Here is a 22,388-nt window from a genome sequence, read left to right as displayed (position 1 = left end):
TGATGGGTTTGCTTTTGTAGTCAAAATCCCCAATGTGGCAACGGACTGACTTGGTTCTGAGACTTTCATTCTCAGCGCAACGTCTAAGACCCATTTCCCACCAAAATACCAACAATTTGCTTTGCAATGCATTATTGTAATGATTCCCTGTCCACCCATGTCCTGGGCAACAAAATACCCCTGAGACGGGACAGAGGACGTCAAAGTCAGGAAAACTGTCAGAGCTCCGCTTGAGGTGGTCCTTGTGCCGAGACGGACCAAGAGCGGCTCTAATTTACACCGTACTCTGGCAGAGGTTTGAAAAAGTTGGATTATTGCTGCAGTATGGGGAAGTATCTTAAAGAAAAAAATCACTGTCACAGGTAAGCATTGGGGGAAAAAAAAGCCAAGAGACTCTTGGCACGAGACAAGACATGAACACCAGCCTCCAGTGTTGAAATTGAAAGTGTTACATAAACATCCTCAACCCCCAACTCCAAGCCATAACCTGGCATTGCAATATGAACGTTGAAATTGGACACACATTGTGTACCGCCGAATTCTAGAGGGTGTTTGTGTAGAAAGATGCATCACCAGGAAAAATGGGAGAGAGCAATCTTAAATTCCTAACAGTGGTGGACAAGAGAGATCTTCAATTTAATTTGGTGTTGTGTGTCAGCACAAGCAGAAAGGGGATACGTATTCCTAAACAAGGAAGTCATCATTAGGAGCTTTTGAGTGACAAAATTTCATCCTTTACTGTAGTGGAACTCCTCTTCTAGGTTTTTACATGAGTCATTTTTAGATTTTGACCCCTTTTTCCTGATTGTTAGTGGAATAGGAGAGTCCATATAAATGCAGCCACTGTTAAAATATGTTAAACGCATTGTTAGAATTACTGCGAAATAATCGGGTCACTAGATACAGACATATGTAGAAAGGATAGCTCTAAATGACACCACCTCTGAGTTAACTACCAGCTCTCGAATTCCTTTAACTTTAAGTTGTGGGTGTCTCTTTTCTTCAAAATTGTGGGTGTCTCACTTTGGTAAGAAGCTGTTTGCATGAAAGGGAGGACCGTCTAAGATGAGATAAAATTTGAAACTTTATCAAACCCTGTGGGGAAATCAGTAAGCAGATAAACAAACCTTACCTCAAGTCAAGCGAGTGGAAGGCAGGCCTGATGTTTCGGTACGTGCATCTGGGCCCGTGGGATATCCCCCCTCCTCCAGTGGTAAGAGGAGTTGTCCTCCCCCGGTCAGAAAAGTGCTGTGAAACCCCGGCGTCATGATGCTGAGGTAGTGGAACTCGCTGTGTCAATGGGTGACTTGAGAAGTTTCCCTGATAGTAATAATAAGATAGAACAAACAGGAAAGAGCGATGCAGTGTGCAAAAGTGAAAGATGCTGAGTCAAAGGGTGGGGGCGCACCGAGTGTTTTTAGTTGGGTGATGAGGTAACGGACTGATACTGCTTTCTCAAACAGTGACTCTTTACCCTCTGTGGGATCTTTAATAACATGGAGGTGGAATGCGTTTAATCACTTCCTTTCTGCCAAATGTCAATTTGTACAGTCGGCTGCTGTACAGATAAGAGTCAGAAGAAGCCAGAAAGTCTTGAATTGCCCAAATTTGAATTGGTCATAAATCTGTTGCACTTCTGACTTTAATCACTGACAATGAAAACCAGTGAACGGATGAGTCTAATGTTAAAGAAGAAAAAAATCTATTTGTAACTATGTTTAAATGAAGATTAAGCCATTCTGGAGAAGGGCTGTTGATATTTGAACTCGACAGCAAAACAAATACACCCCTCCCCTCAGTGCTCCTTCAGAAGCTCCGCCCCCCAAATTCATGGACTGGCGTTGTCACGGCGACGATACGATGGCGGAATCCAGAGCGTCTTATACAGCGTGGAAGTGGATACTCTTTCTCGTAGCTGAAGCAAAACAGACATAATAGCATAAAACGTCATCGAACAAACGACATGCACACAAACACAGCATCCAAAACACAACAGAGCAAAAAGAGTTGGTTGTTTAGACTGTTTTTACAAAACTACAGTGATGGAAGAGAGGACCGTAGGTTTGTAGCTAAGATAAAGAAAGAAGGTAACGTTACCTGGCATAGCATTTCGAATTGTGCATCGATCCAAATAACTCCACTGTGCTAGCAAACTTGTCTTTTTAGTTCTTCGTGGTTATAAAACCCTTTGCACAATATAGAGCAAATAACGAGACAGCAGGTAATGTAACTAACGTTAGCTAGGTTGTGGGTTAGCAGACCGTCGCTACAGTTGCTGCTGCCAAGCGAACATGCAGAGAGGACGAGACGGTTTCCAGCGCAGCGGCTGCAGACAGTGATACTCACAACACTCCCGCTACTGTAGCTAACATCACACCAATAACATCTTGGCAAATTAGGAAGTAAGCCGAGTGTCTGTGGGCAAGTAATTTAACGTTACCCAACGCACAAATGTGACGCCGTTACCTGCTTGCTAACTAACCAGTTGGGATTAGCTGTCAAAAACATTAGCAAACCGATATCGACAAATCAGTACTCATCTATTGGCTCTGTGAAACAAAGCAAAGCTAATGTTTTACACACCTGTCAAGCAGAAAGAGAGCAACCTCTGCGTCCGTCTTCATGCCCTTCAACTCTCCGGGGTCTCTCCACCGTTACCTCACCGATGTTAACTCTTCGCCCTAGTCTGAGCATAGCACTTCTCTCTCTGTTTTTGTTCTTCTGATCCTCTCCTCTTTGGCTGTTCCTCGGCCATCTCTCCTTCTGGACAATGGGATTATGTTGTGGAGTGTACACCGCTGTCACGCTGCCGCCGGCAGACGTTTCTTCCGTGCCCTCGCCTTAGCATTGCTGCCGGTCTCTCGTCTCTCGCAGTCCCAATAAATTCCATTAAAAATTCCACACGGTCTGGCAGCAACTGACGGGTAGACTGCTCCTTCTTCAACTCCTGATGGTGCTATCCGTTAGCATGTGCCAGCCTTACCCCCCCCCGGCTTCATCTTTCCCTTGTCCTTTGCACAAGCAAAAACACCCCCTGTTGCTGAATGGGTGGCATAGTGTTGTGTGGCTCGGTCCGAGCCCATTGTTAGCTTCTCATTTACAGAGCCAGGGCTGCGTAGGAACACCAGATTTTAAAGAACTAAAATTTGCATTCCCCTCACCTTTTGTGTAAAAAATTCAATCTTGAGGATAATGATAATACAGCTATTGTATTATCATTGATTGATACAGCTATTGCGCATAGTTTTCAATTTAGTTTTCTTTTTTTAGTGATATTTTTTCCCCTCCTTTTTTGCACTAGAGCATATCTAGCATAAATGGCTGTATTAGATTTACCCTTGACCCTTGATCTGTTGACCTTTGGCCTTCCAGCTTATGGCCACATGTAATGTGATTTTAGAGCTAAAACTTGCGTTTGGCTGTCACTCCAGATCGGTGTATTGGCTAAATGTCCATGTTTTACTGACACTGTAGAGCTGAAACTCTGTTGTCTATGTGTCTCCTGCATGCAGGATAAAAGACAGACCACAGTTACTGCAGCCCAAAGGACACAGGGAGCTGTGTTCTCATTTCCTGCTCCAGTCTTAAAGCTTTGCATTGCCCGGAAATGGACATAAAGATTCATGACTTTCCACCAAGGAGCCTGGTTTACTGCAAGCTCAGTGTTTAAAGTGGGAGTATGTGAATCAGTGGGCTGGGAGTTAAAAACCTGATTCGAAATCTCTGCTCTTTGCTGGTGTATTATTGCCTGAGCTGGTTTGTGTGCTGTTTACATCATCTGTCCCTTTATTTTAGTTTCCTTTTCTTTGAAAAAGGATCATTTATCTTTGACCGATTCTGGATGATTAAGCTGGCTTTCATACTCTGTCTGAACTGCTTGTCGGATCAACAGATAGCTTCAGAAACCCCCTCCCCCACACATTTCCGAAGTCAGATTCTGAGGAGGGGCCAAATGAGTGCCTGACCAAGTGAGGATGATAAAGGTGTAAGTCGTTCCGCCTAAGCAGGTGCACCAGAAGAGCAAGCGAGACGTCAGTCAAGCGCAGTCTGCACACGCCCACAGAGTCTTGAGCAGAGGCTTAATCAGGCAAAATTAAGTGAAAACACCTGTGTTGGTGAAAGGCCTTTATGGCCCTATATTGAAATTCCAGTAAATCTTTTACTGAAGCATTTTACCATTTTACAGACTGCAATTATATGTATTTTTCCCCCCAATATTTACCAATGAACTGTTTGCTATTTTAAATAAATATTCATATTTGGTTTTGTTATAACTCTCATTTTATCCAAACTCAAATCTTGATCTTTTCACACTGACTTGTCTTTATTTGTCAGCAGGATTACGCTTATATAGTTTTACACTTATATTTTATCTGGGTTTATACTGTTGCTTTTGTCGTTAATTGCGACACGCTTTGTGAAATCTTCTCTGGCAAAGTACTATAAAAATAAACTTTACTTACGTACATCTAAACAGGATTTAAGATTTAAGTCCCAGGCAGTATACATAAGGTTTTTTTTTCTTCTAATATTAAGTTTAAATAAAACGTGTTAACGTTTTCCAGGTGACATTCTCCAGAGTTTCCAAAACATAAAACTTCCATGAGGTAGTTCAAAAAATTGATATAGAATTGAAGAAAAAAAACAAACAGTTACCTGTAATTAAGTGTCTGCTCAGTAAAAACTACAAACAACCTGCCTTTAGACAGATATGCCTGTCAAATAGACCATCAAATGTCACTCTACATTGCTCTACACTACAGCTTTAACACACTGTTGGTAAACTAATATTAGCTATACCATTACATAAACAGTCATGGTTGAAGGTAAGCATTATTGTTCAAGTATTGTTCAGTTATCATGATCTAAGCTAATTTTTGTACCAAAACGCAAAGAAAATGAATAAAACACACAGAGCCACAGGGTTTAGATTAGAGCAGTGAACATTTATATCATAATTTACACTTTTTGACATTTTTGCACATAAATAACTATGTAAACCAGAATGTAAACAGAGACAGTCCTTTGGGGAATTCTCCTCTGGAGTTAAAGCTCTGATCAAAGAGAAAGAGACGCTTTGGTCATTGTTGTTTGGACGGAAAGATAATGGAACAAAGGAAAGAAAGAGAAAGAGCTGCAGAGCTCAGTTTGATGTACAACTGCTGCTGCACTTCTGTAGTAACATTAAGGCGAGTCTTAATGCCATCATGACCAGTTTTCAGTGATACCGTACACAGTGTGAATGGTGCAAGCATCGGCACTGAAGTTATAAAGTTAGAGGAGGGGGCCAGTGCATAAATGAGGGCCGAGGTGCTTTGGTGTGTGCCAGTTCATTAACAAGATGGCGGACGGGTGGAGTTGAAGAAGGGGCCATTGTTTCCCAACTGAAATATCAAAAAAACAACAAGACCAACAAAACAGAAACATCTACAAAACGACGTGAGTAAAGAGTGAAAAACTCATCACATACAGACAGTTCATCTTCCCTTCTTCAGCATTTGGATTCCTCAAGTCCTTCCTTCCCTTGTTTTGGATTTTCCTTTTTTGTGTTTTCTCGGTGTGCATTTTTAAATTAAAGCCATATGAACTTTGGTTACTAGCGTCAAGAGTGAATCCCAGAATCTGAGGATGTTCACTTCCCTGCTGGGTGTTGACAGTGTTGCAAAAAAAATAAAACAAAAGAAGGGACGAGGAGGGGACGGCTCACCAGCCTCCCAAGTCCATTATGTGCTACATGTTGAGCTCCTTTGGACCACGTGAAGAGCTGCACTCCACCTCAGTTTGGTTTTTTCTTCTTTTTCAAGTAGCAAAAAAGCAAATAAATAGAAAGCTCCCACCTTCAGCTGTCCCTTAAAATTCACAAACACACACACTCATATCGTCACATGCACACTGAGGTAACCGTTGTGAAACATATACAAAAAAAATGCCCTTTTTTGTTTCATTTAAATTAAGTAGGCATCAGAAAATGACACAGACATACTTTTGGGAAGCTATCAAGCAGGGTTGAAATAAAGCTTCTTGCCAAATTAACAAATGTATGTGCCACACTTTGGCAAGTTTTTCAACCTTTTTAACCTGCTATACTGGTTTCTAAATTTAAATCGATAAAACCCTGAAGAGTGGAGACCCCCGGTTCTATAGGTCAGAGGTCGCATGACAGATATAGGCATAGCAAGAGTGACTATCTACAGAGAAATGGTCACAGAGAAAAACAAAATCAACAGAAACATAGTCCTTTATATTGATTTTACCCCGTCAGTGTAACCATCAATTCCACCTATTGCTTTTAAAGACAACAAATAAAAAGTATAATAAATTAAGTAGGTTATATAACAACTAATTGATCCAAAAAAAAACAAAAAAACAAAGACATTTGAAAATATAGACCAAATAATACAATAACAATAATGATAGTAGCATTATAGTAATTACATTAATGGTAAGTCCTGGGTAGATGATTGTCTCTAAGTATAATAAACGCTGAAACCACTAAGTAGTCATGGGACAGTGTCTCTTGTAGCCCTGAGTACGAGAGTCCCTGATAGGTTGAAAGCCTGACGTGGTCATGATGTCACTCCTGATGACAACCAGGTCAAGAATGATTTATTTACAGCCGTTGCTCCTGGCAACCCAGTCCACTGTGAGTCATGCAGTCTTGAAACCATGTCCTTTGGCTTCAAAAGTCATTTACACACGATCCTCTGACTCCTGCTTGACGGTGACGTTGGCAGCAAGTGGCAGGATGGGGCTGCTGTGCCGCATCTTGATGACCGACGTCTCATTCGGGGACTCGTATGCACCATAACCCGCGGACAGAAGCTCGGTGGCGTCTCCCTTGTGGAGGGGATGAAAGTGGGAGGACTTAAGGTCAGTCTCCCTCCACAGCATCCCCAAGACCTGCTTCTCCAACATGGCCTCCACCTCCACCCCTCCCTGCAGCTGCTCCAGCTGCTCAGCATGCTCGCTGATGTCGAAGCGCTCGATCTCCTCGTTGGCGCGGTGCACCTCCTCCAAGGCAGCCTGACTAGCGACGGCGGGACTGCCAGAGTCAGAGCTGGCCGCCAGGCAGTAGCCCTTCAGGTGTAGTCGCAGGCTGCACAGGTGGATATAGTGGCGGTGACAGTGAGGGCATTTGTGTGGACGCTCACGGGAGTGCAGGCGCTTGTGCAGCTTGAGGTGGACAAACTGGGTGAACTTGGCTGGGCAGAGTTTGCAGTGGTAGGGCTTCTCCCCTGAGTGGAGGCGAAGGTGAGTTTTCAGGTTGCTGGTGCTGCTGAAGCGCTTGTGGCAAACCTGGATGAGGAGATGTGACAAAGGAAATCATGTCAGCAGCTTGTAGCACCTCACCAACTAATTGTCAAATCTGGTTATTGACTCATCTGTCTAGAAAATCAGCCCAATGAAAGTATGTCATCTCCAGCATTGTTCCTCACCTGGCATTCATGCGGCTTCTCCCCAGTGTGGACCAGGTAGTGTTTCTGCAGGTGAGCCAACTGGGTGAAGCCTTTGTTACAGGTCTGACATTTAAAGGGTCTCTCTCCACTGTGGACACGAAGATGAACCTGCATAACGGAGAAGCGGAAAGAAAAGGTCTGCTTAGGCATATTCAGACATTGCAGTTATCAAAGAAACCATTCATCTAAAAGATTAAGTGGCAAGACAATATTAACTTGATTATCTGACACTGGCTTTTAGCTGTGTAATGTGTTTTCTGTAAAACATTTTATGACATGCCTGGCTCTTTTAAGGGCCGTAAACCTGCGCTGCAGCCTAATGATTACACTGCAGTCCTCACAGTACAAAGAATGGAATGATAATAAGGGAGTAGATCAGACAATGAGACACGATGTTGAAAGCCAAACAAGGAAATAACTTGGCAGTGTCTCGAGCCTTACCTTCAGGTTTGACAGCTGCCCGAAGGTCTTGCTGCACACGTTGCACTCGTACTTGATTTTGCCGTTCTGCTTCTTCAGTGGATATGGCAGCGCCTTGTAGCCTGCGGAGCCTGCACCTCGCTTCACTTTGGACAAGTTGATGGCCTCCTCGTCGTGGCGATGCTCACTGGTGTTGCCCAGCAGGGCTGAGGTAGGCTTGGTAGGCATCCGCTCACTGGGAGGCGCTGTGCCTGCTGTTGGGGAGCCGCTGGAGGGTGTGTGGGCTGGTTCATGTAGGTGAGGGAGCCCGGTGTAAGGGTGGCGAGGCCCTGCTTTGTCCTTCAGAGAGGTGGCGGATGAGAAGGCACTTGTGGGCCCGGGAAGGAGGAAGTCTCTGTGGGCAGAAATGGAGGAGGGATGGATGGGGTCAGGCATCAGGAAGCGCCTTCCTGCTGTGTCGGAGGGCAGGAGGGGCACATGATTGGGTAGGAGGCTGCTGTACAGAGGGTACATCCTGGGAAAGATCCCTCCTACTGTGGGGACGCCGCCGCCAGACAGAGGGTAGTGATGGGGCAGGAGGTAGCGTGAGTAGGGGGTTCCTGGAGGGTAAAAGGGTGAGGAGAGGGGGGCAGATGGCGGGGAGTAACCAGGGTAGGAGCCCAGTCTGGTGTGGTACAAAGAAGCTGGGGACGGCACCGGACCCGAAGGGCTCCCGTGAGGGCTGCTATCTGGGCTGCTCCTCGCTGACGGGCTGGGTGTAGCCGAGGACTGGTTGCCGGGGGAACGGGTTGCAGGGTAACCGAGCTGGCCAGGTTTGTGGCTAAGGAAGTCTTCAGGGATGTGAGGGTGGGGCCTGAACGCGGGGTAAAGGGCGCGAGGGTAAAGGGGGCGCTCAGGGCTGTCGGCACAACGCGGGCGGGTGGGAAGCGGCCGGCTGGGCTCTTTCTTGCTGGACGAGGAGGATGAGGTGCTGTTGGTGCCACGCAGAATGGAGAGGACGCTATGTTCCCTCTTGGGCGGGGTGGAGGTCACTGGGACTGGGGACGGGCTGGAGGCTTCAACCAAATGCTCCTCACTGCTCACCTGCTGCTGCTTGACCTCTAAGAGAGACTGCTCTAAAGAGAAACACAGAGAGAAAAGAGGTCAGTGGGAGTTCACCACATCAAGATAAGGTCCTCTTGGTTCCCCTCGGGGCCCATTAATACATTTTTCAACTTTTGCCATTTAAAGTGGTAATCATGACTTTTATTTAATAATAGAAATACTCAAATTCCTTTAAAAGGTCACAAAGTTGTCTTCGGCAGATATGTATGTGTGTGAGTTTGTGTGTGTCTCAGGGCTAAGGAACACCATAAGTAACTCAGTGGGCCAATTAAGTTGACAGATTTGATGAACGAGCGCGAGGGGGCAAAAGACAGGAAGTGAGGCGTGACAGCTGCCTTTGGGCATTGTGTGTGTTTGTATGAGTGGATGCGTGTGGGGTGTGTGTGTGTGTGTGTCTATAAAATCAAGATAAAATCAAAATGGTGGCGGACAGACAGGGCTGATGGAAGGTTTCCTGCTAAAGATATCCCCTGAAAAAGCTTGGCCTCCACCTGCCCTTCACACACACACACACACACGCGAACACACCCACACCATGTGACAAGGTACACACTCAGAGGCGCCTGCAGACAAAGGCCTCTGTCTGCTTGTTGACTCTTCCACTTTTGGCGAACACACACACACACACACACTTTTGATCAAGCTCCTACTGATTTTCCTGGTCATTCGCTATTGTTTCCGGGTTAAAAGGTTAAATTAGAGAGCTTCCTCCTAAGTCACTCACACCTACTGACTCCTCTGCATGATGAAAGAGTGGATTAGGAGGAGCTCTCAAACACACACACACACACACTCTAAAAGCCCTGGGATGTCAGCTAGCAGCACATCTCGGCTGTTAAATGGCTGCAGTCGGGCCCTTAAAACGCTGCCGTCTATTATCTATAAGCTCATTTACTGCCCAGTCAACTTTTTACCATGAGGTCGCCCAGAGGGGAGCGTCTGTGTGTGTGTGTGTGTGTGTGTGTGTGTGTGTGTGTGTGTGTGTGTGTGTGTGTGTGTGTGTGTGTGTGAGAGATGAAGGTTGTCAAAGTTAATCCTGAGTTCCAGCACTGGTGAAATTTGCTTGACTCCCCCCTGATTCCCCCCCAACTCACTCACACACACACACACTCAGTGACCCTTGCGTCAGTAGTATAGCTGCAGTGTAAACACTGAGGTTATCAGTTAGCCTTCCTCCTCCTCCTCCTCTTTCTCCTCCCTCTTTCCCTCTTCCAGAAAACAAACAGGGCGGCCATCTTGGAGATATCAATCTGTCAACACGGCCCTTCTGCCAGGAAGTTCAAGTAGTCAACAGAGAGGGTGGGAGGTGCGACTCTACCTCCAGCACTCCCTCCTCCATCTTCTTTCTGGTCTTTTCAAGTGGCAGATATATCAGGGTGAATGGCTGACAAAGACAGGCACACACACGCGCACACACGCACACACACACACACACACACACACACACACACACACACACACACACACACACACACACACACACACACACACACACACACATACATGCACAGTATGTGTAAACTGGCATGTGTTTGGGATGAAGAGTGGGTGTGAATGTGTTGGCATGTCCCGCTTATGACCATGTGCGTGTGTGTGAGAGAGAAGAGAGAGTTTTTTTGTCGGCAGAGCAAAGTGTCTTTGAACACAACACAACACACACACACACACACACACACACACACACACACACATATGGTTGACAGGTGCTTTCAAGTGCTAACACTTCAAGAATGCTAAATGACGACAACAAAAAGAGTAAGACAAGAAGAGAGGAGAAAGTGAGGGAGTGAGACGGTGGTGCCGGCTCAGTCATTTTTCTCGCACACACACACACACACACACACACACACACACACACACACACACACACACACACACACACACACACACACACACACACACACACACACACACACACACACACACACACACGTCTGGTTTTGCTATGACTCTGCTGGAGCAAAAAGAGCAAAAACCACGATAGAGACAACAATAGTTGTTGCTGCGCTCCTCAGGAATATGATAGGCTACAGGATGTGACTTGGTTTGGACCTATAACTATGGTGCCCCCATTGGGACATGAAGTGTAATTTTACAAAGACGAGAACACAATAATCAGACGTATCTTCTTCCGAAAGCTAGTTAGAAAATAATGAGCCGTATCTGAGATTTTCATTGATTAATGAACCTGAATGAATAATCTCATGAGTGGGTGAACACAAATAATCAGGAACAGTCTAAGCAAAAACAAAAAAAAGGAAAAACTGGAGGAAAAACTTAGCCAAATTTAAATTTACGCCAAAAGAAGGAACTGCAGTCAAAAAACATTATCTACAGTATCACTGATGTGTGTTCTAACAGTCATCAATATCTATTTGTAGCTACCAAGCCAACAGAAATGACACAAACTATTAGAAACTTATGTTGTTACTTTGCAAAAGTAAGCCCCGTGTTTTGCATTTTATCAATTTACTTTGAGCCCCATGTTTTTGCTATTTACATGAACAGCAATGAGACGCATCCAATGGGGTTTTCACTTCTGCTTTAAACAGCAAAATGTTCAGAAGGATGACCATTAAACGTTCACTCGAAACCACGACATTCATGATGCCGGAAGTTCGAGCTCGAAAGGTCAGGTACTGTAGGCTAACAAGCTCATTTAAAGAACTGGATTATATGTTTCTCAGTCTATAGAACAACTCCTAGGATTCAGCGGAGTAGCTTCCTCTTCTTTTACCTTTTGCCCTTTTAACTGGGTAAACGTTACTGAGACAGAAATATTGTGGTTTTCTTGATTTTACTCAATGAGATTATTTCTGACTCCTTTGTGGGCCGCGCCATAACTTGTACTCATTTTAGGAACATACGCTCATCAGGGTGGAAAAAAAAAAAAAAAAAGTTTGGTAACTTGGAGCTCTCCCAAATTGTGGCCGAGTGCAGGTAAGTCTTTCTAGCGCAGGTGTGGGGGGGTGGGGGCCTGAGGATACCCCCTGCCTCTGTCCCCCAGGTCATGCGCATTTTTCCCTGGGCAGTGGAGTCGCCCAGGCTGGGTCTACTGGTTCCTCTGCCACCTTAACGTTGCTATTAGCCTGCAGTCACACCTGGAAACCCCTCAGCTCCCGCTCTCTCTCTCTCTCTCTTTGTTTTCCTCTCAGCTCGCTCTCTCTTTGATCAGCTCAGCTAAAGTGGGTAAGTGCAGTTAGCCGGCCGTGTCATGAGCCAGTATGCGGGGTGAATTTTAGTGTGGAATGTCCGAACCTGTGTCTTATTTCCTTCCTTCAGGTTTAGATTGAGGTTTTGGTTGAGATTAGCATTGAGGGGATTATTACTGTAAGTAACGAGTTAACAGAAAGAATAGTGAAACAAAAATACTGAATACTGTACAAAGACTGATACCTGGTGGTGTACATGTATGTGGTTTGTGAGGATGGAGAAATCTGACGCCTACTTTTAGACGTTTTTGCTCATAAAATGGTCACAGAAGACACACACAGTCATGCAAACACACACTGTCTCTGGTACTTTTATTGAGGTTGAGCAAGACTGTGTGTGTGTGTGAGTGTGTGTATGTGTGTGTGTGTGTGTGTGTGTGTGTGAGTGTGTGTGTGTGTGTGTGTGTGTGTGTGTGTGAGCTTTCATGTTAAAAGCGGGTCTTTAAGTGTGTAAGACTGTGGCATTAGGGGCCATATCCCCCTCTCTGTGTAATTACACTGTCACTGGCACACACACACACACACACACACACACACACACACACACACAATACAACGATGGCACTAACAGAGATGAAAGGTTGTCGGTCGTGTACCTTTGTGTATGTCTGTGTGTGTGTGTGTGTGTGTGTGTGTGTGTGTGTGAGATAATGACAGGCTAACATTCAGAGAGGAAGGAGACACAGCTCCACTCAAACACACCGTTAGGCTTTAACAGTGGCGACAGGACACACTCAAGACACACACAAAAACCTACGTTGTGTATTGATTTGAAGTTTTTTTTTTGGTCAGTGGCTCAGAGCATCACACCTTTGATAAAAATACCCTGTTCTCTCACAATGGAAGTCTGCTGACTGCTGTTGCAAGTGGCAGACATACAAAATATTGACCTCTGATACAAATAACTCATTTTACGTTCCACTTCTGACTAATATATCTTCTTAAAAAAAAAAAGCCAATTTCATATTTCTTCCAGTTAATGTCCTTATTACTCAGCGCGATCCTTTTCTGGTCGTTAAATGACTGAAAAGCCTTGTAAAAAACCACAAGAACTTACTGAGTTTCTGCATCATCAGCTCTCCTGATGGTGGGTAGTGGAGGCGTCGGGCGAAGTCGTGGCAGTACCAAACGAGCAGCTCAGCGCCGGCGGGAACAGGCTTCACCGTGTAGAAATAAACCTCCATGCCGTTCTGACACGCCGCCAGATTCTGCTCCGCCGCAGAGTGGGCCGGGTTCACGTACCGCATCCAGTTAGAGCGGGTCTCGTCCAGGCCGTCGACGAAATGATGGAACTCCCCGTCCACGTAGATCTGAAGCGTGGGAAGAAATAGTAATACGATTTTAGTGAAAAATTAATGAATAAGTTCAGCTATTGTGTTTAAATGTCAGAATCTTTTCCTCTTTCTTTCTGAGAAAAACGGATGGGAAGCTTTAACAAAACTAATTTAGTTTTGTTAAAACTAAATTCAACAGTTAGATTTAGTTAATTTAGTTGGAATAAAAGCAATACAAGTATTTTTTTAATCAGTAAAATGTCAAAATGTCTCTTTTTTCCTCCCTCGATTTACCCCCTCTTAGCAAACTTTACAGACCAACTGACTTACAATCTAAACGAATTACCAACTAACTGCGTACTTAAGAGCATTACTGAATAAATGGGGCAGTAAATTTCAAGAAACCAACTTAGTGATTACATCAGTGGGTAAATTAGTGAGTAGCTAACACAGTCAATATGTAAATAATTAGCAAAACACACTAAAAGAAGCACAAATAAGTTAAAAAAAAATTAAACACTGAGTAAAAACGTTACCAACCAAATTAAAAAGCAAGTAACTTAGTTACTAGTTAACCAAATAAGTAAGAAAATAAGAGTTTGACTAACAACATAAAAAATGACAAAAAATAGTTCAGCAAGTAAATAAGTAACTCACCACATAAAAAGTAATAAAAAAACAAAGTAACTGACTGACTAGTTAACTCTCTGCACTAAATTCAGCCATGTGACCTCTCATCTTATATCTATCTCCATCTCGCAATCCTTTCTTCCCTCACCAGGTTCCTCTCTTCACCTTCATCTCCCTCACACGAACAGAGAGAAAGTGCTGAGGAGAGGGAGATACTCTTTTATATTGAAAAGAGACAGAACGGACCAAGTCATTGTCTTTCTCTCCTCCCCCTCCCTCTCTTTCTCTCTTTCACTCTCTCTCTGTCTCGATCTCTCACTTTTTTCTCAGCTCGGTGTGTGTGTGTGTGTGTGTGTGAGAAAGTGAGATATGAGCACCTTTCTGATTTTAGTCTCTACATCTAGTGAGTCTTTCACACCCACGCACACACACACACACACACACACGCACACACACACACACACACACACACACACACACACACACACACACACACACCCATGCACACACACACACACACTGTGTACGCGTTGGTCAGGTTGGCGGTTTGTGAGTATGTGCACTCTCACTGGCAGTTACCAGTAGTGATGGAGTCAAGTGCATTACGCCGAATGGTGTGACAGGTTATTTGTGTAAAGGTGACATCACATCCCCGTTTCTCGGGAGCCCAGTTTCCTGTTCCACTGACGTCACAGGAAGGGGTCCCTCCGGCTTCTGAGGAAGTGTGCGCGTCTGTATGTGCGTGCATTTTCCGTGCGCCCGCGTGCATGTACTCACCCTCCAGAAGTACTTGCGGTTGGCGTCTCTGGGGACGCTGTCAGCTGTGTAGATTTCACCCACCAGCGGACCGAAGCGAGTTCCTTTGGGGATGTACTCCCTGCTGCACACGCCGACCACCTGCGCAAGACACGAACACACAGGCGGGTTACGGAAAGAACTCGCAGAGGTCTTTGAAGTGGATCGTTTGTGATGTCGCGTGCGTATGAAATCTAGCGATCTTTACGTCTTCGATTGCAGTATCTTAACACCTGATGGTGTGGTATTTTTAACGGCCTGATGTGGCGGCAGCCATTTTTGCCTTGACTTGGGGCTCAGCAGGTGCGGGCGCCCCTCACCCGTCAACCTGGCACGGACAACCCACGGCACGTTGACCCGTGATGACGGTCAGCGGTGTCGGCGAGTGACGTGGAAGCACGAATCGGCACTGCAAAGTGAAACTCATTCGCTTGCTTTTGATTTCTTTGAATGCCAGATGCTAGGTAGGTGAAAAGATGTGCAGTGACAACACACACGGCGAGAGAGACGCTGCCGAGCACACGGCTTGCCGTAGGTACAGACGGTGTGTGTGTTTTTCTGTGCACACCCGTCAGTAATATGTCACTAAGTCCAACTGAGTCGTCTTGTATGTTCAAATTCAGACTCATAGACACACTGTATTAACCCCCTGTCAGCAGGGACATTGATTAATGACCCAACGTCATGCTTCAGTTCATTAAAGGAGTGTGTGTGAGAGCGTGTGAGTGTGTGTCTGTGTGTGTGTGTGTGTGGTTGGAGAAAAACTATAAAATCTCCTCTTTCATGTCTCTTTTCTCTCTCTCGTCACACCTCCAGTCATGGCCACATCAAACCCTAACCGCTGCCACCTCACACACTTCAGGGGGGAAACATACTCAAAAGAAAAAAAAAAAGAAAAACCTGTTGTTTCTCCTTTTTTTTTGTTTCTCATTTGATTCGATCAAAGGAGCAAAAAAATGGAAGAGGAGAGCGAGGGATCATGTGAGAACTAGACGTCAGGCTCCGGCCGTGGAGTAATGCGCTTGCACGCATTAACCCACGCAAACAAATGTCTTTCCCAAAACCCCTCGTTCCCTGGTTACGTGGGAAATCCCCCTTTCCCTTATTCCCCCTATAGAACCCGGCATGAGTGTGTGTGCGCACATGAGTGTGTGTAAGAGGGGTTTTTCTTCCTTATTAACAGGCTTTTACAATGCTCCCCCTCTTTCTTTGAACCAAAACTCAATCTTCTTCGATCAGAGCGACAAACCCCCGTCCAGAGCCTTTCCCTTCTTCCTTTTCTGTGTCCAGATAAACGGCAGCTGATAGCCTATCAGCTCGCAAACAAAACGCTCTTCTCTCTCTTTCTCCCTCTAGCTCTTTCCTCAGTTTCCCGTTGATAAGCCCCTGATGAGAAAATCTATGTGATCGCGCCGCTCTAAGTTTGCAAAGAAACTGTCGAAATTGGCAAAGCTGCGACCCTTTGACCCGAAGTCGCGCACTTTTCCGGTCCAAACCGCCTCGGGACACACGGCACAGATCCACCACCGCGGCAGGAGATTCACTGAAACTGCTTTTCTGCCAGGTGTCCTCCCTAAAGAGATGTGCAGTGAACTTAAAGTCTATGAAATGGACACTAAAGGATCATCCTATCAGTATCATTAAGTATCATTAGAGCGGATCAGTCCAGTGACAGTGTTATTTAATGATCACAGCTGCGGGAAGATGCAAACTCGAAGGTCAAAATGATGTCTCCAAATGCAAATTTCCAGCTTTCAGACACTCAACACCCTCAGTTTTTCACTTTTTCACACTACTGCAGAGTTTCGGTTGGGGACTGGATGTCACTTTTATCCAGCCCGAGTTTCAACCTTTGACATTTTGACTCTTTCATCTCCAGTATTCAAAGACAAAACTTCATTATTCTAGTTTTGTCAAAAGGTCACAAGGTGGCCGAGTGGTTAGTTGAGAAATATTCACGGAGGAAATATTTTTCCCCCCCGTCGGTGAACAAAATGTACCAAACTATACAACCACAGGGTGGATGCAGTTACTGACCATCGTCAATACCTCACCTTTCCAAGATGATGTTTGTGGCTTGCAAAAAGTCGCTTCTTTTGCCCCAAACTCTGAGAGTCTTCAGAGTCTTACACTCTGACTCAAAATGAAACTCAACTTTCCAAGACCCAAAACCCTACAAGCAGCTGCAGATTCGACACCTGAAGCGTCTGAGGGTTCCCAGTTCACATGTGAACCCCTGCCACTCGGCCGTTCGGCAGCTCAGACGCGGGTAGACCGAGGCAGTTTGATGTGTTGCGTTTGTGGGGATGCTGAACTGCGCCCCCTGCCAGCTGGGGTTGGTACTGCAGGTAGTTTAATGGCAACGGGAGCCCTATGGAACAGATCAGGCCTCATCACACGGCAGCCATCGGTTCCAGTGTGTGTGCGCGTCTGTGTGTGTATTCTGCTCCGGGCCGTTTCGCACATCCTCACAGACACTGAGTCCTTTCTGTAACGTGTGGGTGAAGCCTTACGACGAGACGCGACCCCCTCTCCATTACATGACCTGTGTCTGACTCACGTGTGTGTGTGTTTACAGATGGCCCTCTCTGCCTGAATGGGTGTGAAAAAATTGTGACTGGAGAGAGAGTCTGTGTGTCTGCCGCTGAGCGCGCTGAGTCTAACCTCCTTGCTGTCAGCCGGGTGTTTGAAGGCCAGGTTCCGGGGCAGCGAGGCCTCCGCTCTGGTCGTCGTCGTCATCGCGGAGTCGCCGTCTGGCCCCGCCTCCCACGCCGTGTCTTTGACAATGTACGTGCACTTCTCCTCGAACTCTGCCTCCGTCCACTGAGTCATGTCCGCCCCATCCATCTCCATCTCCATGTCAACGTCTGTGTCTGTCATTGTCTCGGCTCCGTCTGAGCTGGAGCTGGCGGCGGCGGCGGTGGCGGCGGAGGCCATCTTGGGTCCGCGGTGCGAGTCGTCCTGCTCCATGGTGTGCGCCCCCTCACTGGTCAACATGGCCGAGCTATGAGAGGTCGCCTGGTCAAGGACATGGAGAAACACAAGCAGAGAGAGAGGGAGAAGAGAGATTTTTGTTTTTAATTTCCTTTGTTCAAACATGTGCGCCGAGAAAAAGTTAAACCGAAAATTAACATGTAGAAAGAAAGAAAGAAAGAAAGAAAGAAAGAAAGAGGTAGCGGGGAAAAAGGACGGAAGAGGAAAATAAAAAGAGGAAAAAGAGAAAAAGACCTAAAAAGAGAGCAAATAAGAAGGATAAGAGGGAAGGAAGAAAAGAAGGAGTGAAGAAGAAGAAACCACGTGAGGCAAAGAAAAACGCAAATAAGAAAAAGGAGAGAAAGTAACGGAGGGATAGGAAAGAAAGAAAGAAAGAGGGCGGGTGGACTGCGGAAAAAAGATAACAAAAGTAAGAAAAGATGAAAAGGAGACGTGGGAGGAAGAAGATAAGAAATAAAATGGGGAAAGAAAGAAAAGGATAAATACGAAAGAAGATAAACACATAGATGAAGAGATGAATCGAGAGAAAAAGAGGAGAGGAAGAACTGATTATTATGTAGGATGACTCAGTAAAGCGGGGGTCTGACTAATGTAAATGTCTCTCACACACACACACACACACACACAATCACGCACGCATGCACGCGCACACACACACACACACACACACAGACAGGAAACTGTCTTGTCAACTATTTACAGAAAATGTGAACTAATTTAGGAAACAATTAGGAGTTAAACCAGTTCAGTTTGATCAAATAATGATAATAATATATTATGGACATTATTTGTCAAAAAGTATCCAATGCTTTTTATTTTTCTCTTAATGTTATTCATGCGTTTGATTCTGTTTTGCTGAAAAATCATAGCATACACCTCATGTGAAGCTTCTGTTTTTGTTTTTATCCTCAGACGCAGTGAGAATTATTATGCGTTTGTGTTTCTAAGCTTCAAAACGGATTCAGCTGTTTGACTTCTCATTTATCATTTCACCACTTTTCTCCTTTCTGTATCCACAAAAACCACAAGGTGAAATTTAAAATGACTGACAGGAGACAGTCGGGAAATGCAGAGGAACCGAGAGAGAGGAGCTCAACAGGCGTCTTGCATGAAGGGATCAAATGAACGATGTTCTTTTCCCTATTACGTAAATCGCTCTATTGAGAATTTAGCTCCTAAAAAAACTGAGATTATTATGTTTTTAAATCCTGACATTTACTCTTCATGAGATGACAAAATCAAACAGGTTCTGACGCTTTCACACGCTGAACAATGAATTTAAGTCAGTGAACATTTTGTGGAAAAAGAGACAAAATGTGATGAGTTGAACATCAATTGCCTCGTTATCAGCAGTTCCAGACAAATTTGTGTTCTCTCTCTCTCTCTCTCTCTCCAATTCTCGGTCAGTGTCTCTCTCGCTCTCTTCCTCCCTGAAGCAAACAAACTTTTCACGTTTCCTTTATTTTACTCATTTTCATACGGAAAGGCGATGAACATGCAGCTCAGACGGTTCAAAGTTTCTATGTTCAGGAGAAAGTTTGCCCAACACAGTGGGGGATTTTTTTTTCAGATTATGACCCTGGGATCTCCTCAGTATCCTCCCTCCGTATCCTCCCTCCTCCCCGTCTCTCCCTGGGGTAGAAGACAGAGGAAGGAAATGCTGTCTGTGTCTGAATGAAGCTAAAATTGGAAGCAGAGTGGCACTGCAGCGGAACCGGCAAATCATCCCGACTCCCAGCGTGTGTGTGCTTGTGTGTGTGTGCTGGTAATGGATTGGTGGTGGTGGTGGTGGTGGTGGTGGTGGTGTGGGGGGCCAGGGGTGGGCGGGGGGGTGCGTAGGGGGGATGTTGAGGAAGGGAGCGCCAAAACTTTTCCATTTAGGGGGCCACAGCAGCACAAACAAAACTTCAAACACAATCCCACCCAAGACAATCCCACACACACACACACACACACACAGATATCCACACAGGGACAAACATGCTGCTCGTCCCACGCAGACGAGCGGAAAGCGGCAGATCTTCAGTGACCACACTCGACTCTGTGAATTCTTTTGTAGCCGCAAGAAAGAAAACTATTTCACATCCGACTGGCTCCAGTCACAGCTAACGACTTTTCCTCCATACAGCAGCAAAAATTACATGTGGTCGCTGATGGGAAGTGATTTTGAAAAATAAAAACTTACATTTTCACATTAAAATCCCTTTCAGGAACCAGACACTGGCAGAAACACTGAGTTTAATGAGTCATGAGCTTCATTATTTCTTATATTAACACAAATTTTGCAGTTTTTTGAGCTCTTGCAAAACACAAAACCGCCTTTTTTGTTCTAAACAAGAGAAAAACTCTTAGTTTATTAAAATAGTCCCCGAAGACTGAATCAGTAAGAAAAAAGTTGATCTACTCTGCAGTCTGCCTCCTTACTTTAACAATAAAACCCATCAGACTGGAGCAAAGCAACTCATTAAATTACATTCAAGTCCCACAAAACCACAAAATCCTTTATTCCAACGGCAAAACTATAGCAAGGAATCTTAATTTGTCCCCGGCGGGAGCTGTACCTACCCAGCAGAGACCGGTTTCTGCTCTATTTGCCATTTAAATGAAGCACATTAAGAATTGATCAGCTATGGAAATGTTTCACAATATTTCACCTCTCAGCAGAACTCTCAGAATCGACTTTGCATAACAGCTGCAACATCGAAAAGTAATAGTGAAACCAAGAACCAAGAAACAATTCACCTCTCATTTAGACCAACTGAAAATATAAAAGCTGAGTCTGCAAACAGTCAGAGGAATTTCAAAATAAGGTGCAATTTAATAAGTCAAGATGAAAGTCTGCGAGCTGTTCAACCACCAATCTGGAAAAAAACAAACCCCCAGCCTCTCGCTCACTTTGAAGCCATGAGGAGAAAAAGTCAAGGACACTTTTCCTGACAAAAATCAACTAATGTCCACCTCCGAGTCCAACTGTCTTTATTAAAAGCCAAATGTAAACTCCTCAAAATCTGCAAAAAACAGCCTCAAATCCGAAACCGACCCGCTGAACAAACCTAGAAAAACACCTTTCAAACGCTCAAGACTTGGAGATATTTTAAAACAATCCGAACAAGGGCAAAATTCAATAGCAGCAATTTTCATGAAGAACTTACATATATGTTTATATATAAATATATACCTCAAGTCAGAAATAAAAACCGCGTTGAATTTCCAGGCAGAAATGAGCACTAAAAAGGCAAAAGACCAAATTAAAGACAACGTTAAAAGGGAATCGATTTGGATTCAAGTGACCTAAGCTTGAATCTTTATGTGCTGCTCTTGTCTGTTGTAATAACAGACATTCTCAACAACATTTCTAATTTCCAAATAGTCAAAAAACAAAGTCAGGAGGAAGCTCAGATCTCATTTAGAAAAAAAACCCTGAAATAGTCCTTCAGAAATAGTTTCTTTTCTCCTCCTCTGTTGTTTCTTCTGGTAAAAATGTCATAAGTCAGAGGTTGTGCGGAGCTGCTCCGTACTCACCGTGTAACTTTGGTCCCATCCACACATAAGGACGACCGGTCAGATCCCCTGTATGTGTGTGCGAGATTAGAGCGTGTGTGTGTGTGTGTGTGTAGGACAGGTGCAGTTCTCCCCCTCTGTCCGTCCTGCTCCGAGCGCTGATACTCCAAACTGTGAGTCCGTGTGTCAGAGCGTGCGTGCGTGTGTGGGTGTGTGTGTGTGTGTGTGTAAGACTCTGTGTCCTGTGTTCAAATGCCTGACAAAATCAACATCTCTCTGACTAAGTTGGAGAGAAGCCACGCCCCCCACTGTCCTTCTCTTCCTGGCTCTGCCCACTTCACCTCCCCTCTCCACACACACTCACTCACTCACTCACACACACACACACACACACACACACACACACACACACACACACACACACACACACACACCATACACACTTTTCTTTGCGAGGAAGCAGCAGCAGGCGCTTTCACCTGAGGCCATGAGCTGCACACACATACTGAAAACACGACTTTTTTTTTTCTGCATCAAAAAAAGTTTTCTTTCACTGATGATCTTAGTGTGTGTGTGTGTGTGTGTGTGTGTGTGTGTGTGTGTGTGTGTGTGTGTGGGAAATGTCTGTTAGCAGCTTCAAAAGGGTAAACAACGTGTGTGTGTGTTTGTGTGTGTGTGTGTGTGTGTGTGTGTGTTGGGGGGAAGCATTGAGTCACTGTCACAGGATGTCCCACTCTTCCCCAGGAAAACACACACACTCTCTCTCACACACACACACACACACACACACACAAACACTCATTGCCTCTAGGGGGCAGGACTGGTCTGCCCTTGCTGCCTTCGCTAGGGAACTTTAAAGCAGTCTCTCTTTCTCTCTCTCTTTCTTATTGTCTGTGTCTCTCGCCCTCTCCCTGTCCGATCGCTCTATACCTTTATCCCCTTCTCTCTCGTTCCTCCTCTCTTTTCCTCCTTCCCTCTCTCTGTCTCTTTTACTTTCTCTC

General features: G+C 45.1%; 1 protein-coding gene across 1 annotated transcript; it reads right to left on the bottom strand.

Moving 5' to 3' along the window:
• Positions 1–4,984: 4,984 nt before the first annotated feature.
• prdm1a (PR domain containing 1a, with ZNF domain) lies at positions 4,985–21,613 on the bottom strand. The gene is made up of 7 exons (XM_040116648.1): positions 21,409–21,613; positions 17,557–17,910; positions 14,875–14,994; positions 13,251–13,503; positions 7,899–8,992; positions 7,437–7,565; positions 4,985–7,296 (listed from the first exon to the last, which is right to left on the bottom strand). Exons 1-7 carry the CDS (start codon positions 21,433–21,435, stop codon positions 6,691–6,693), a joined length of 2,583 nt encoding a protein of 860 aa, XP_039972582.1. The 5' UTR covers positions 21,436–21,613; the 3' UTR covers positions 4,985–6,690.
• Positions 21,614–22,388: the final 775 nt, after the last annotated feature.

Source organism: Xiphias gladius, chromosome 22 (genome assembly GCF_016859285.1).
Source record: "Xiphias gladius isolate SHS-SW01 ecotype Sanya breed wild chromosome 22, ASM1685928v1, whole genome shotgun sequence".
Classification (NCBI taxonomy): Eukaryota; Metazoa; Chordata; class Actinopteri; order Istiophoriformes; family Xiphiidae; genus Xiphias; species Xiphias gladius.
Note: the sequence above shows the minus strand (reverse complement) of the source record. Positions and strands in the feature narration are given on the sequence as shown.